Below are 15046 nucleotides of genomic sequence, written 5' to 3' on the forward strand. Positions count from 1 at the left end.
TTCCATTTTGTGAGAAATTCATAATTGTCATGATGCTTTTCGTTGTGAACGTTTCCGTAAAATGAAATTCCAAAAAATACTTTGATTTTGTTCAAGAGGGATTTTTTTTTTTTTTTTAAGTCAGTGGTCAATTTTTACTTTTAAAGATCGTGAAACTATTTTATGGCATTATTGAAATCTTCATTTGAGACTTCTTTTTTTTTTTTTTTTTTTTTTTAATGAAATTTGTCGTACCCAGGTTTGTAATTGAAGGTCTGAATCCGGGAAATCACTTGACTGTGTGCTTAACTTCACCTCTGTTCTTACGTCCCATCGAAATTAATGGGATTTAAGCACGTGCTTCTCTACATCAGGACCATCAGTAATTAAAGAATGGAAAAGTAGTTATTGAACTGGAAAATTAGAGGGTGATCAAAAATTTATTTGAGCAACAATTTATAGAAATAATTAAAAATGTGAAGAGGGCATTTTTGCCTTATGGATATTATGTGCCCGAAGCACCAGTAATGTTTAGCTTTGCTATAAAACACAGTTGACAACATGAGACCAACTTAACAGTCACTTACTTGTTTCTACTGTTTTATTAACTCTCTAAATTAAAAAAAGAACCCTCTTGCAAAACCCTTCTGGCACTTGAGAATTTGCAGGAAATGGGAGCAAGATGTACACTTTTTATATTGATGTAGTGAAACGTTGTAGTATTTTTGATATTGATGGAGGTCACTGTTGTTTCTGCTGCTTTGGCTGTGCAACTCTGGAAGTCTAGTTGAGAGGATTTAGGCTTTACTTTCTTGTGATTTGTCCTGGAGATCTGAGGGGAATCGCTAAATGTTGTCCAGTTCCTTCCTAGATTGCTGCGATGATTCCTTCCTGTAAAGTTAATTGCAACCCTTGTAAATATGGCTGTCTTGCTTAAAAATTTGTCAGTCAGGCTCCTAGTCTGCAAAAACTTTGCTTCATACAACTTTTAGAACAACCTGAAGCGTGTACGCTTTCTTAATTTAGTTAACAGCAGACTTAAAACTGCAGGGTTTTAGGAAGTACTCACATTTAGGGTGTTGGAATAACTTTCTGCTGGGTGGAAATCTGTCTTATCGCTCCTGAAACTGCGTTCCGTACTAACACGTCATACGCACAGCCGTTCTGAACGCGACTGAAGGATGGGCAGTGCCGTTCCCGCAAGTGTCCTGCCATCCTTTTGCGCGAGAGCCTGACACCCAGGGCTGTGATCGCAGGCGCTGGGCTGACTTCACCTAGGAATGGCGAAAGCGGTTCTGGCGCGTGCACAACCCCTCTTACGGAGGAGGTTGCTGCTGGTTCCGCAGGGAAAGCTCGGCTGGTTGCTTAGCAGCTGCCGAACGGCTGCGGTTTTAAGGTACGGGAGCGGTGGTTCTGGGTTACCTGACTGTACCGGCTCGGTGCTTGCGCCGCGAGTCGTCGTGCAGCGCAGGCAGAACCTCCCAGAGAGATGGTGGGGCAAGAAACACCGCTGCTGTCGCGAGGTAAGCTGTCCCTGCTCGTTAATCAGCTTCCTTGCTAGCTATTCGGAGGCTCGTTACTGTCATCGTGTAGAATGGGTTTCATCAGAAGCAAGGAGGATGCTGTCTGTATAGCCCGTTCTCTCCACAGCTGACCCTGCACACCCTGTCGCATGGACCAGCAGTTTGCTGACCCCAACTATTCCTGTCTTGTAAATTTAACTCTTACTGTCTTAACTCATGATAAAAAGAGACTGGGAATCTACAGTCCAACATTTAAAATTAAAGTATCGTGGCATTAATGTCAGATTTACGATCATTTGACAAATAGGTTTTTTATTTGTGTGGGCCACATTCGAGATTGTATTGAAATGTCCTGTTAAGTGCAGCGGGCAGAAGCAAATAAAGGATTGAAGCGATTTCTCAGTCTGTTGTTTCTTACATTGGTGACTAAACCTTGCTCAGCTGAAGGTCAATACTAGCAACTTATCAAGAAAGCAAGAACCACTTAATTGCAAAAGATGGAGAAATGGGAAAGGCTGTCATCTTTTTGAAGATAATTAGATTTGCACTCCTGTTCTTGTTTTTCTCCTTTAGACGAAAAGTAAAATGACTTAGCTTACAGAAATTACAAAGCATTTATGTCCTCTGTAGGTACCCTCTTTGTAGGCTTGTGAAATATGGGTGATTTCTTGTGATACGAAAGCAGAGTTTATGGGCACAGTACAGAGTCTGGAGTTGTCCTAAATAAATTTGACAGAAAATGGCTAGTACACTGGATTGCAGGTTTTACATTTACGATTGCCTTGCAGGCTTTGCATATTAATATAAAAGTGATGCTTATAACTTTCCTGATAAACAAATGAATATAGCATGATTGAGAAGTTGGAGTAAGCCATGCTTTTTTTGTATCCCAAGTGAAGAGGGCGTCAGGTGTAGTTCTGACAGCCACCTACAGCACATCTGGGATCACGCTTTACAGCTACTTTCCCCGGTGACGTGTCCCCTCTTATACCACCCATTTCTCTGCTTTCGGTACTGGTTGCCAGGCATCCCTTTGTTGCTTTTAATCCTTGGCCCTGCCTTTGAGTGGCCGTGTAACCTGGAGCGATCTAATTCCTTCCTCTGACATCTTTTGAGCCCTTGCACTGCTAGCATTGCTATGCTGTAGGAGCACCTGGACTTGCACAGCATGGCTAACATCTGTTGCGTGCTTTGTTGGTTTTCTCATCCTTTCCCAAGGGAGAGGCAACTGCGTGTGGAGTGTGAAATGCTGAGAGAGATTTTTTTTCTTTTTAAATATGGCTGTACCGTTGATTTTAGGAAAGAAAGACCGAAAAAACACTTTGCACTTGAAATAGAAGGTGGGGAAGCTTTGTGGAGGTCCGCGGTCACTGAGTGAGTGTCTACATCTGTAAAACAGGAATAGTCCCATTTTAGGGGCTGCATGGGTGTATTGAGAAGATTAATGACTGTTCATAAAGTGCTTTGACCTGTAAACTGCTGCATTATTACAACATTTTTTATTGATCATAATAGGTCATGAAGCATTTCGAAGTAGTCATTAGATATTAAAAGCCTCACAAAGCAAATTATGCTGTGCTGCCATGGTCCCTTCCTTGTCCCCTGAAGCAGTATGTATCTTGTCAATATTTTAATTGGGGAAATGACATGCATTCAGGAGTAAATCTTCAGCTAGTGTTACTCATCATAGGTTGTTTTTTTAATTCAGCTGAAGATTTGCCTGGGGCGTCTGACAAAAATTTTGCAAGCTTCAATTCTGCCTTCAGATCCCTGGATGTATATTCTTCTATCTGTGTAGAATCTAATTTCACGCTATTTATACAACCATTTTGTAATTTACATTTGTGCAAAGATACCTCGTGTGTGAAAATGCTACAAAATCCTTGTAAGACAGGTGGAAGTTAAAAGCTTTGGAGAGGTCTCATAATGCTGGGCCACATCTAAACCCATGGTTAAATAATTAAAAGAGGAACACTAACAGCTGGTTTGGGCTTGTATGGCTGTCTACAAATTAAAACATGAAAACACTACTAAGGCACTTTCATAATTTTCAAATGTTTTGAGAAGAAAGATGGCCAGAACTGTCTGCTACTTCTGCACAAACTTTCGTTTTCTTCATCTAACCCGAATTGGTGAGGAGCTTATAAAAGTGTGATTCTTTTTCTGTTTATGCAGGGGAGGAGCTGGATCGTGAAGCGGAGTTATGAAGATTTCAGAGTACTTGATAAACATCTTCACCTATGTATTTATGACCGGCGCTTCTCCCAGCTCTCCGAGCTACCCCGCTCCGATGCCCTGAAGGACAGTCCGGAGGTAAATTATCCGCTCTGTAAACATTTAAAGCACGGTCACCAGCAAGGGATTGGAAGATATTTTCAAGTATGTACGAAGTAGTTTTAATGTGGCCTGGGTTAGATTTGGAAATTGATTCCTAGTAATAAGATCAGTATGTGTTTTCTACCCTTATTTTCAGTGATCTAAAGGGAAATGCCTGCAAGTTCATATGAATTAATGTGCTGCTAAGTGTGGAACGGTTATTGAGAGTGTCAGGAAAGAAGCTGTCCTGTTAGTACCTTAGATAAGAATTTTGTTGTGTCTTTGGAAACTTTTTCAATGACGTGGATATTTCCTGACATAACGTTAGCAACTTAACATTCCTAGGAAATCATGCTGTTCTAGGGCTGCAGCACTGCAAGAGTAATACCATTTGGAATGCTGGGCTTATATTTATAAACTGAAAATTACTGAATCTGTTTTTTAAGAGCATTTGCATTAGGGCATTATTTAAACGGTCTTTAAAAAGCTTAAAGAATGGGGGTGTTTCCTAAATGAATAGGGGGTATTTTTCATTTCTTGACTTACTGTCTTCGCCTGGAATATGGTGAGCTGGAATTCCTTCGGCTTCTTGTCTGTTGATAATTTAGAGATTTATTCGTGTCCAAAATAATCTTCCGGAAAGTAGCAGGTGCATCTTGACTGCATCATTTCAGAAGATGTGGAGAGGAAGGCAATGTAATGCGTGGCCACAGAGGTTATCTGAGCCAGTAGAGCATAACAAAACTGTTTGGCCTCAGTCTGTCTGTGGGAAGAGCGTGTATCACGGTGGCAGACAGTGCCCATTGCTTCATTTCACAGGTCACTTACCTCTGGGACCTGTAGTTGTATGTTTGCCCCCTACCATCAAGCACAAGCACGGAAAAATTCTGACATGCTCTGTTGGAAGGCTGATGTTGCCTGCTCACGGGATGTGTAGCTGAAAAGGGAAATGAGGAAATTGAGGCCATTCCAAGCATTCAAAGAAGAATCCATCCGGGATCTATAAATCAGAATCTGTGTTCTTTCAGTGCTGAGCGGGTGAGGATTGGTTGCTTTAGAACAACACACAATGGCCAAAATCAGTACCCCACTGAAGTCTGCAGGGCTTTTGCCATTCAATATATAGGAAGTTGATAATCCAGTCTCACTGCTTATCAGAGAAACTGATTTATTAGTTGCTTTGGCTTAATGCAGACTATTTCTGAAGAGAATTTAAAGCTTCTAGGCTCTTAAATTCAGCAGAAGCAGCACTATTCAGGATAATGAATTCCTGGGTTTATATTTTTAAGTTATATTTTGGGCATTCCTATCTCTACATCTTTATTTGTACAACTGATTTAATATGTACTTTATAGCATGAGCCTGAAAATCTGCATTATGTCTGTAAGCACAGAAGATGTAAAGATGTTGAACAGCTCTACTGCTCTGTGAAATGTAATTCTGCAGCTGTGTGGTGTCTCATACTATATTTTTTATTTTGAATTGACCACATTTGAACAGATGGTTGAGGAGAACAATGTTTTAAACAGTCCTACAAACTCTGGGCTGCAATACTGCTTTATGACACGGTTGCTGTGAAGCTTTGGAAAGACCTCACTAGCTTCTCTTTAATAAAAGCAAGTTTACTGTTATAGAAGGGACATTGCTAAGTTTATTTTTTAAACCCTCTTCTCTTTCGCCAAGGGGTCTGAGTTGCCACATTCTTAAGGGTTTGCAAGTGGGTGGAAATGGCAGCCAGTGTTTTGTTTCGCTAAATGGTTCTCAGATGTGTTTGATGGCCATAATACAAATGAGTTGTTTGTATGTGAAATTCATGATGAGAGGAAGGCTTTAGATTTAAGGTATCTTGACAAGGGAAATTATGAAAATCTACATACATATCTTGTAAAAATAACGTTATTACTTTGAGAGGGAGCTGCTGCTTTACGCTTTTTTTTTGTGTGTGTAATCATTGTAACACTGTATGCAGTTTGCTGTCCCTCTCCAAATGACAGATTTCCTTGCAAAAGGGAATATATTTCTAAACACTTGCCTGTGCCAATGGATAATTTATGGTCTCTCCAAGTCTGAAGAAGTGTCTCCAAACTATGGTGTATTAACAGAAAAACTGTACGTCTGTCTCTTTCTGTTCCAGCTTGTCACCCAGATGCTGATGGCTTACCTGTCACGTCTCTCAGCCATCGCAGGCAACAAGATAAACTGTGGGCCTGCTCTCACATGGATGGAGGTACAGTATGACGCTCAGGTTGTTCTTTTTTTCCTGACCTTAGCAGCAGAGCAAGCCACAAATGTGCTCTCTTGCCTTTCCAGAAAGAGGTATAATCCTTCCAGACCTATTGGTGTCACTGAAATGCTATCCTAAGAGCTTTATTCCCCTGTTAGCAGCATATAGGTGGCCACAAAAGGTATAGAACAAACAGGATCAGATCCAGTGTTAAGAATATAGAAGCTTTTTGCCCCTCTTGCTTGGATTTTGCCACCCAAAGACGTATCATCCTGCTGATATTCACAAATAAAAGGAGGTGGCAGTTCTAGTGAAGCAGCGATTGGGTCAGTGGACCGCCTGGGAAAGTCCAGTTCGTGGCCAAAGTCTCCGAGTAAAAGGCTGCAGAAAGCGCACGCATTCTTAGGCTCCTTTTTGGCACGGCAATGCTGCAACTGTGGCAAGTTTCTAAAACTATTGGAGCTGTTTCAGTTATGGTGTTTGCCTTCCCTCTTTTTTTTCTTTAATTTTTCCTTGAGATAGCTACAGAAACAATAAATGTTATCTGCTCCTGTTTGCCATCACTGTTGGTTAAACTGCTCAACAGAGCCTACGTTGTGCACTGTTTGTATATTGTGAATTGCAGCTGCAGCTTTGGTTTCTCTGTTAATGGTCTTCTACCATCTTAAACAATAGACCTTATTGGGCAACGCGTGCAGGGAAGAATGGGGCTAAGTGATCGAGGCCACCTGTCTGTGTCAGCGGTGCTGTTGCTGATTAGTCTGGGTAGAGATATGTGTGTCTTTCCATTGCCTGATGATATTGCTGCACACCAGGAATAGAAACTACTATTATTAGACTGTTGCAATTCATTTTTAAATGGTTGTGATCAGGATTGAGTGCATTTTCCTGCAATTTTCCCCGCTGATATCCTCCTCACCCTGAAATGCTTTGGGATGAGAACAATCTTGGAAACCTTCTCAGCACGAAGGGAGGAAGGAAGTTACAGAGAAAAATGAAACTGTAGAATTTACAGCAACACAGTGGACCTAGAGATTACAGCAAACCTATTACACATGCAATACGGAAGAACCTTTCCAATTGACTGAGAATCGTACAAAATTTTACACGAGCACAAAAATCTAGGAATTTTGAAAGTAGGCTGATGATTGCAGCAAGGGGTGGGAGCCATGTTTTCTTAAAAAAAGAAATAAAAGGGTGGGAGAAAATTGAAAGTGACACTAGTTTTTGGTTTGACAGCATTTCCTCCCGGCCTCAGTGCCTCTTCTTGAGCATTAATTCCATCTTGTAGGGAATTTTTATAGTCACTTTTGTATTGCCATTTTAAGTACTTCAGGAAAACAATACGATTTGGTGTTAAAGGGAGGTGTAAACATTCGCCGTCATGTTACTGTTTGTGCGCAAAGATGGACAAATACAGCATTTTTCTCATTAGTTGGATGGGGACTTACGACCTTCTGAAATACTCTTTAAGAATTGTTCTTGCGCTTCCTTTCTGTGTGTGCTGTGCCCTCCGCTGTCTCTCCGTGCTGCTCTCCTCGGGGGGCCCCCAAGCTGTGCTGTCTCTGTGAATCAGCTTGAAGTCTCTGCCATGTATGAGCACCAATAAAATGCCTCCTTGCTTGTCCTCAGCTGCCTCACAGTCTCCTGTGCTCTTTATTTCAGATTGATAACAAGGGGAATCACCTGCTAGTCCATGAGGAATCATCCATTAACGTTCCTGCTATTGCTGCTGCCCATGTTATTAAGAGATATATTGCTCAAGCAGCAGACGAACTGTCCTTTGAGGTAAATAATTAAAGGAGCTTACGTTCCTTGTTGTCGTATACAGAAGAGTGTAACGTGTGTGACTGTGTGTGTGTGCGCGCGCATCAGGAATATATTCAGACACTTCCAGAATATTTTGTGAGGTGAAGCTTAGAAGATTCAGTTAAATATTCGATTTGCAATGGGTTGGATACAGGGAGGAGTTCAGTCATCTTTAAAATATAGCATTAGTTGGCATTAGCATCTTCTGATTAAACAGATACTGCCAAGTACTCCAGCCTGGTCTCTGAGCAGCAGCAGACCCTGCATAGTTCATACTGTAGAGTGTATTAAAGTATGTTGTATCTGTTCAGGAAGACTGTCCTCATATGTGTGTATGTGGACACATGCCAATTTAATTATTCATTGGCCAGTTTACACAACCTGTGTTCCTGTTAGCAAGTCCGTGCCTAAAACCATTTTTAAGAGCTTCTGCTCCCACGAAAAGTAAAGAACCAGACTGTCAAAGAGTTTGGCTCTTAAAGGGCAGATGACAATCTAAAACTGTTCTGAAAATTTTACGTGATGCAGAGTAGGAGCTGCTGTGGAGCAAAGATCTGGAAGATCAGACCCTGGAAGTCTTTGGGTATCTGGTTCTTGTCTATTCTACCCAGAAAGCGGCATTTTATGCTCTGATTGTTTATGTGCAGTGGTACTATCAATGGAGTATTCACAGCATTCTACAAAAAAATGTAAAGGAAAACAGTTAGTGCCCAAAGGATTTTTTGTGATCACATTTTTAGCATGCAGCGCAGGAAGTACAAATAATAGTGATAGTCTAGTGCTGCCAGGGTTTTGTTCATATTCAAAATCGAGGCAATTATTAGTGTACACCAAAGAACCGCAATAATCAGAAAGACTTGTGGGTATGTCATCGTCCAAGTTAAAATGCGTGCAGTACAGGATACAGGCTGTTTGTCAGTGTCTCAGTATTAATAAAAGCACTAAGATGCCACTCCCTGCTTGTAAATCTTACAGCTCTGTGCCAGCCAGCTAACTTGGCCTTGCAACTGTCAGGCAGTCCAACAAGTTGTTACGAGGCGTAGTATACAAGCGGGGAAACCAAGGCACGTGTGGCTTTCCACGTTAATGCAGTGAGAAACCTTGGCAGAACAGAACTAAAATATGATCAGTTGTTCTACAATGCTGCGCTCTGTTCCCTAACCCAAACTATCTCGTTATGTTTAGGCTATTGTTAATTTCTTACAGGCAATTGCAAAAGCAGCTCACTGGCATTTGCTCCCCAATACTGAAGAAAATACCTGGCTTCTCTGCTCATTGTGGTGACAGCAGTTTCCTTAATGGAAATTTGCTTTGCTGTTGATTTGCTGTTCCCTTGAGGAAATCACTTCACTTCCCTGTGTCTCAGTTATCCCAATCTGAAAAATGGGGATGTGTTATCTTCTTTGTAAAGCACTTTGAGGTCCATCAATATAAAACTTCTGGTAAAAGTTTGGCATTACTGTTAACAATTTTTGCTATGCTTAGCTGCAGTATTTATTTAGGTTCTGCCCCTTCTGCTCTGGCCTATCTCATTTTCTATTATAGAGGCCACACAGATCTTAATTACTAGCAAGCCAGATTTAGTATTGATTATACTGATTTCCTTTTGAACTATTGCACTATTACATTTTTTATGGGAATGAGCAAAGCTTCAGAAAACCTCTTTGGTATCTTTGGTCATTTTCCTTCCTGTTGCTGTAACACCACACCACCTCTCGTCTGTTCATTTTCTAATTAAGAAAGGCATCTCTTGGTCAGTTTGTGAACTACAAAGGGACCTCTTAACTTTTTGCTGTGAAAGGAAGCAAGACAACATGTCAATGCCTACGTACACATATATAGGGCATGTAGTAAAAATTAGCTCAGCTACTTGAGAATATTTTCCAAAGTGTTTTACATCATCACTGCTTACTTATGTCTGCAGTTTAATCAGAACACTTCTGTACCCTTTGGCAGAGAGCCTGCTGCTTTTGAGAATTGTTTCCTTATAAACAGCTGTATCCTGTATGTTGTATAATTCCATAACTCTTCTACCTCACAGTTTGATTTTACACAGGCAGATGTCTCAAGATTGGCACTGGTGCAGTTGCTTGCAAGTTTTGGTTTTTTTCAGTATTGACGAATACAGTTATTTGAATTGCACTTTCCTCCTAGACACATTGCAAGCTGTGACTGATGTTGCCAATCTTTTGCAGGTGGGAGACATAGTGTCTGTTATTGATATGCCACCAAAGGAGCTGACCACATGGTGGAGAGGCAAACATGGATTTCAGGTAGGCACAAGCATCAGACATGATAGCGCAACTTAAATAAAGGCAGGAAACTCGGCAGCGTGTTTATTGAACTGCTGTGCCTGCACAGGATTACTCGTGGATATACGCAGAGTGTCCCTGCGTTGGTGTAAGAGGACTTCCCCTTTCTCTCTGGACTTGGGCTACAGCAGACACGTGCTCTTCCTAGGAAGTTATCTCCCTGCCTAACTCTGCGAGTTAGGGATAGCCATGACCCTTTGATCGACAGCTGGCCTGATGTTAGTGGAAGCTTATGTTGCACCCCCTTCAAGGCAGCTGACACTGTTATTCAAATCATCATCCCATTCCTTCCACTACCTAAAACTAGATCAGGCAGAACATAGAGGATTCAGAGAAAGCCAGTTGATAAGACACTGCCACTGACTTGGACAAGCCACCCAACTAACCTCTGCTTTCATGTCTGCATTTATTGTTGTGTCGTGTTAATATTACTGGTCTCTGTAAATGTTATAGCAGAGAGATTTAGACTGAATTTTCAAAAGATCCTAAACATACATGGGAACTAGGTACCAAAACTTTTGCGTTGAAATGGCACTTTTCTTCCAAAAGAGTTTTTATTCGCTAGCTTGGATTTTCTCATTAGGAAATTGAAGGGGGGAAAAAAAAGTCTCTATTTACAAAACAAACCCCAAAAGCTACTGGAGGTTGGGGTAACTGACTTTCTACCTCCTCACACTGTAGTGTCTCACATTTCAACTCCTTTCAAGTAGGAGGGATTTTCATACTGCAGTTGCTGTCTGTGAGTAGGTGGAATTATGAGTTTGCTCTGGAGAGGGTCAGAATCGACCAGACATTTGTATATTTTGGCCTGAAAGTCTTCTCAAAGTACCTCAGATTTTCCCTGACAGACCTTTCTGTGCCAGATCCAGATTGTGCTTCTGCTGTCATTAATACCAGGGTTGTGTGCAATTGGATCTGCAAACACTACAAATCCCATCTGAATGGAGTGTTAGTTACACGATTACATTTCTGTCTGATTAGCCAGAGCATGTGAGATACAGCTTTTGTTGGCTTTATATCAGATGTGGGAACTCAGATAGTATCTCATTTGTAAAATCAGAGCAGCGTGGACATTTGATACCTGCTCCGAAATTAAATTTGTTTCTAGAGTTAACACATTGATATTTCTTGAACAAACTTGACTGTTGTTCTTCTAGTTTTGAACTGTGTTATGTCTTTGCGGGACTTTTCTTCTGATCGTAGAAGCCCTAACGCTGTATTTGCTGTACTATCAAAAATTAATGAAATGCTTTGGTACTACTTGGCATGATCAGACCGCATTTAACTTCCAAGTGAATCAGTAGAACAAAACTACTTTGTGATCTGTGCATGAGTGCAGACACTTTGCACAAAGCTGATTGATTACAAGCGTGTGGTATCCCCATGCAGGATGGAGATTCCGTTATTCCGTGCAAGCTCCCTGCTTGCCATCGGGCTGGCTGAAATTGTGACTAGATCTGAAGAGCGGCGCTGGTGATTAAAGACACAAGAAGCAAGGGAGCTCTTCTGCAGTTTGTCACTGCTTTCTGTCTCAGATCAGAGCAACCCTATTGTGATCTCCCAGCATAAAGAGATGTTGATGAGCAAACCGCTTGAAAGGGGGTTTGTCTGTATCCGTGCACAGTCAGTCTACTGACACAACAGATCTGAACAGCTGCAGAAATAGAGCACCATATTTTTGCTTAACAGAAAATTAGGGGTGGAATAATCTTGCGTCTTAAATGGTAAGCAAGAGTCTTTCACAATGTGAATCAGATCATGGCTACTGAACCACACTATTGGAAACGCGGCAGCCATAATATATGTTTCAGTAGCTCTCGGGATGTGTTTGCACAAATGCAGAAAATGAAGTTAGCGTGTTTTACGAAGTTACTGCCTTTCAGCTGAGATAGGGTAACAGGCCATCTGTATGCTTTCTGCTCCTGCTGACTGCAGAATAAAGCTAGTTAGTTCAGAGGTGGTTTTCGACAGCTGTACCTCAGTTGACAGGCAGTAATTTCATAAGCTATGCTAACTCAGTTATTACTGCATAAACATATCTCTTCACACAACCATGAATCTGATTTGCAGAGAGGTGCATTTTTCCTGTGAATGGACAGTTTTTGTCATTTCTTTGAAATGCACTTATCAGAGCTTTGCATTTCCGTGAGACACCATCAGCTACCAAGAGATGCAAACTCTAACGTTGTACAAAGAGGGAGAGGGTTTTTTAACCCGTGTTTCAAGTTTAAGGCCCATAAGCTCTGAGTGTACCGAAAAAGTACATTTCCCGATGTAATGGAGTTTTTTGACCATACTAACTGCTGCAGTGAGAAGAGAATTCAGAGAAAGGAAATTTATCTCTGGTGTTGATACACCGGACCTGGAGATGTGTTACAGTTCAGTATGCAAGTGGACTTGATGAATACTTTAAAAGACTGTATAGGTGAAGAATGTTGTTACAGTAACATGTATAAGTACTGATGAAGCTGTGCAGCCTTTAAAGCATTTAAGCATTATTATAGGCAAACGATTCTGTTCCCATTCAGGAACAACAGCCATTGTAAATGTGATAGCAATCTGTTGATCCAGTCATTTTAATTAATAAAATAAATCAACAAAGACTGTCTTGCCAGATAGTTGTGATTCTGAGAGCAGATAAAAGGAGGAGGTCCAAAGACCAAATGTTTGGACAGTTTGTTCATGTTACTTCTCAGGTTTTTGCTTTGTGCTAGGAAAGTAGCAAGGTTTTATCAAATGGAGCACACCTTACATTGTAAATCATGTCTTGATAGGAGGAGAGCAAGGTTTCGCTGAACGTGGGAAAAAAAATTACTTCTTGACCTAAAAGAACTTACCTGTTTTGTGCGTTTAAACCAGCTGTGACTCGTGTATGGCTGGGCAGAAGTGAATTCATTTTTGCATGTCCCCCCCATCTATTAGAATAAATAAAGGGTTTCTCTATGTTGTACAAATGAACAAGAGGCAGGTCTACAGATGTCAACAGAAAAGCAAATCTGATAGGTTGCAAGCATGTTCAATTTGAACTGCAGCTTTGATTCAGCATGGAAGTCAATTTGTTCTTTGCCAGCCAGAGTTATCCTTCAGGAATGAATTTCTGTTTTTGTTGTCCTTCAGATTTCTGTGTTACAGTTGCGAGTGCCTTTCTCCCGACACCTGATCTAATGACTGCATTGCAAGACACTTAATCCTATGCGGAACAAAACAACCCACTAGGCTTCTTATAATTTTCTCTGGTTAAAGTAAAATGATTTTTAAGACATTTTTCCTCAAGCCTTTTTCTTTTCAAATGCCCTTAGTGAGTCACTGCTTTCATTGTAAGATTGTTACCTAAATTACAGCCACCTCCACATAAACAGCCTTCCAGCCCTCTTTGTTCTCCTCTTCTTTTTCTTCATGCCCTGTCTTTTCAATCAGTAACTCTGTTTCAGACAGCTGAATCATTAGACACGGGCCCTTTTTTGATGCACAACTGCCTTTTGATGTTCTGAATAATTCTGTCTTTTGGGTATAGTTTCATTAGTTGCACTGCTGCACAACAGCAAGCTGCACAGCTGCTACAGGTGACACAGAACAGTGCACAGGAGTGTGTGTAACAGGAGGTGGACTGGACTTTTTGTTTAATCAGTCTGTGCTTACGTGAGCTTGAGCTGGTTGTGAAACTGCAGGCCCTTGCTTTCAAACCGCGCTCCATGCTGAACCTGAACACGGGCTTTAAGGCTGAATGGATTTCCCAAAAAGGGACATGTTCTGTCTTGTATTGGTCAGGCTGTTAGTTGAGAGCATTTTTTTTTTTTTTTCTTGTGCATCATTTTCTAATAAGTAGCATGTATGTGATATGAACATAGGGTACCTATTAGGAAAAACAGCCTGGGAAGGCAGAGCACATGTTTGCGGCTACTGTGGCACTTTGGAAACACCAGGTCTTAATTGAGAAGCCAAAGTTTGATTTCTGGTTCACGTGCATTGATTTGGGAACTCGGTGCAAGAGGCAGCCGTCCGGCTGGTGAATGATATCACCTGCAAAACAGGCGATGTGCAAGAGCCCAGTGGACGTGTCACCAGTGACGTCATTTCTCAGCCAGATGGCCACTTCCCTTTGTAGAACGGCGCCAACTGCAGTAACAGATTGGGCAAAATGATGTCCGAAATGATTTGCCACGAGTTTCCTACTCTGCGCGCATCCACTCTGCCCTTTTTCGGTAGGCACGTAGCAAAAATTTGCACGGGCACAGGCAAATTGTGTGCTGGCATTTCCCTCGCCGTCCCCAGCCAGCGAGCACCATAGGAGTGAATGCATTTCTCGAGTTGAGCGGCAGAGATTTCTCGCACCTCGCTGTAGGAGCGGGTGACCTTTGGTAGTAATGTTCAGCATTCAGCCGCTCCGGCAGGTGGGAATGTTAAAGGGAGAGCCTTTGACCAGCCTCACCTAGTTTCCCAAAGTACAGCTGGCATACCAGTCAGGAATGGATAATTAACGTATATCATCCCACACAGACATCTTTTTTTTTTGTGAATAAAAGAAACTAGAAGAGGTTTGTGGCCAAGATGTTCAGCTGTCTTTTACAAGGGCTCAGGATAAGAGGACTAACAATCCTGTTCCTCCTGTACCTGGTGCCCCTCTGAAATGGGTGAGTACCTTCTTAACGGGACCTGCACTGGTGTGCCAGCTGTACTTTGGGAAGCTAGGGTGAGGGTGCCCTGCTCTCTGCCCTAGCCACTACTATGTAGTTATCTGGCAAACAGCGTAGTGAAAATTCTGCTCATGAAAGCCAAACAAGCAATAAAAAGTTGATGTTAGGTTTTGCTAGCCTATCGTGATTTAAAACTAAAAGAGAAAAATGTTTGAATGAAATTTAACCCTGTGTCAAAACAAAAAAATG

The 15046-nt window shown here is 41.5% G+C and overlaps 1 protein-coding gene across 1 annotated transcript in view; it reads left to right on the forward strand.

Annotated features, from left to right (window-relative positions):
- ARHGAP32 (Rho GTPase activating protein 32) overlaps window positions 1-15046 on the forward strand; it is a 188203-nt gene that overhangs the window by 102243 nt on the left and 70914 nt on the right. The window contains 4 exon segments of the mRNA XM_030021349.2: window positions 3678-3815; window positions 5953-6045; window positions 7708-7830; window positions 10047-10124. Of these exon segments, the coding sequence (XP_029877209.1) occupies window positions 3678-3815; window positions 5953-6045; window positions 7708-7830; window positions 10047-10124 (432 nt within the window).

Source organism: Aquila chrysaetos, chromosome 8, assembly GCF_900496995.4.
Source record: "Aquila chrysaetos chrysaetos chromosome 8, bAquChr1.4, whole genome shotgun sequence".
NCBI classification, from domain to species: Eukaryota; Metazoa; Chordata; class Aves; order Accipitriformes; family Accipitridae; genus Aquila; species Aquila chrysaetos.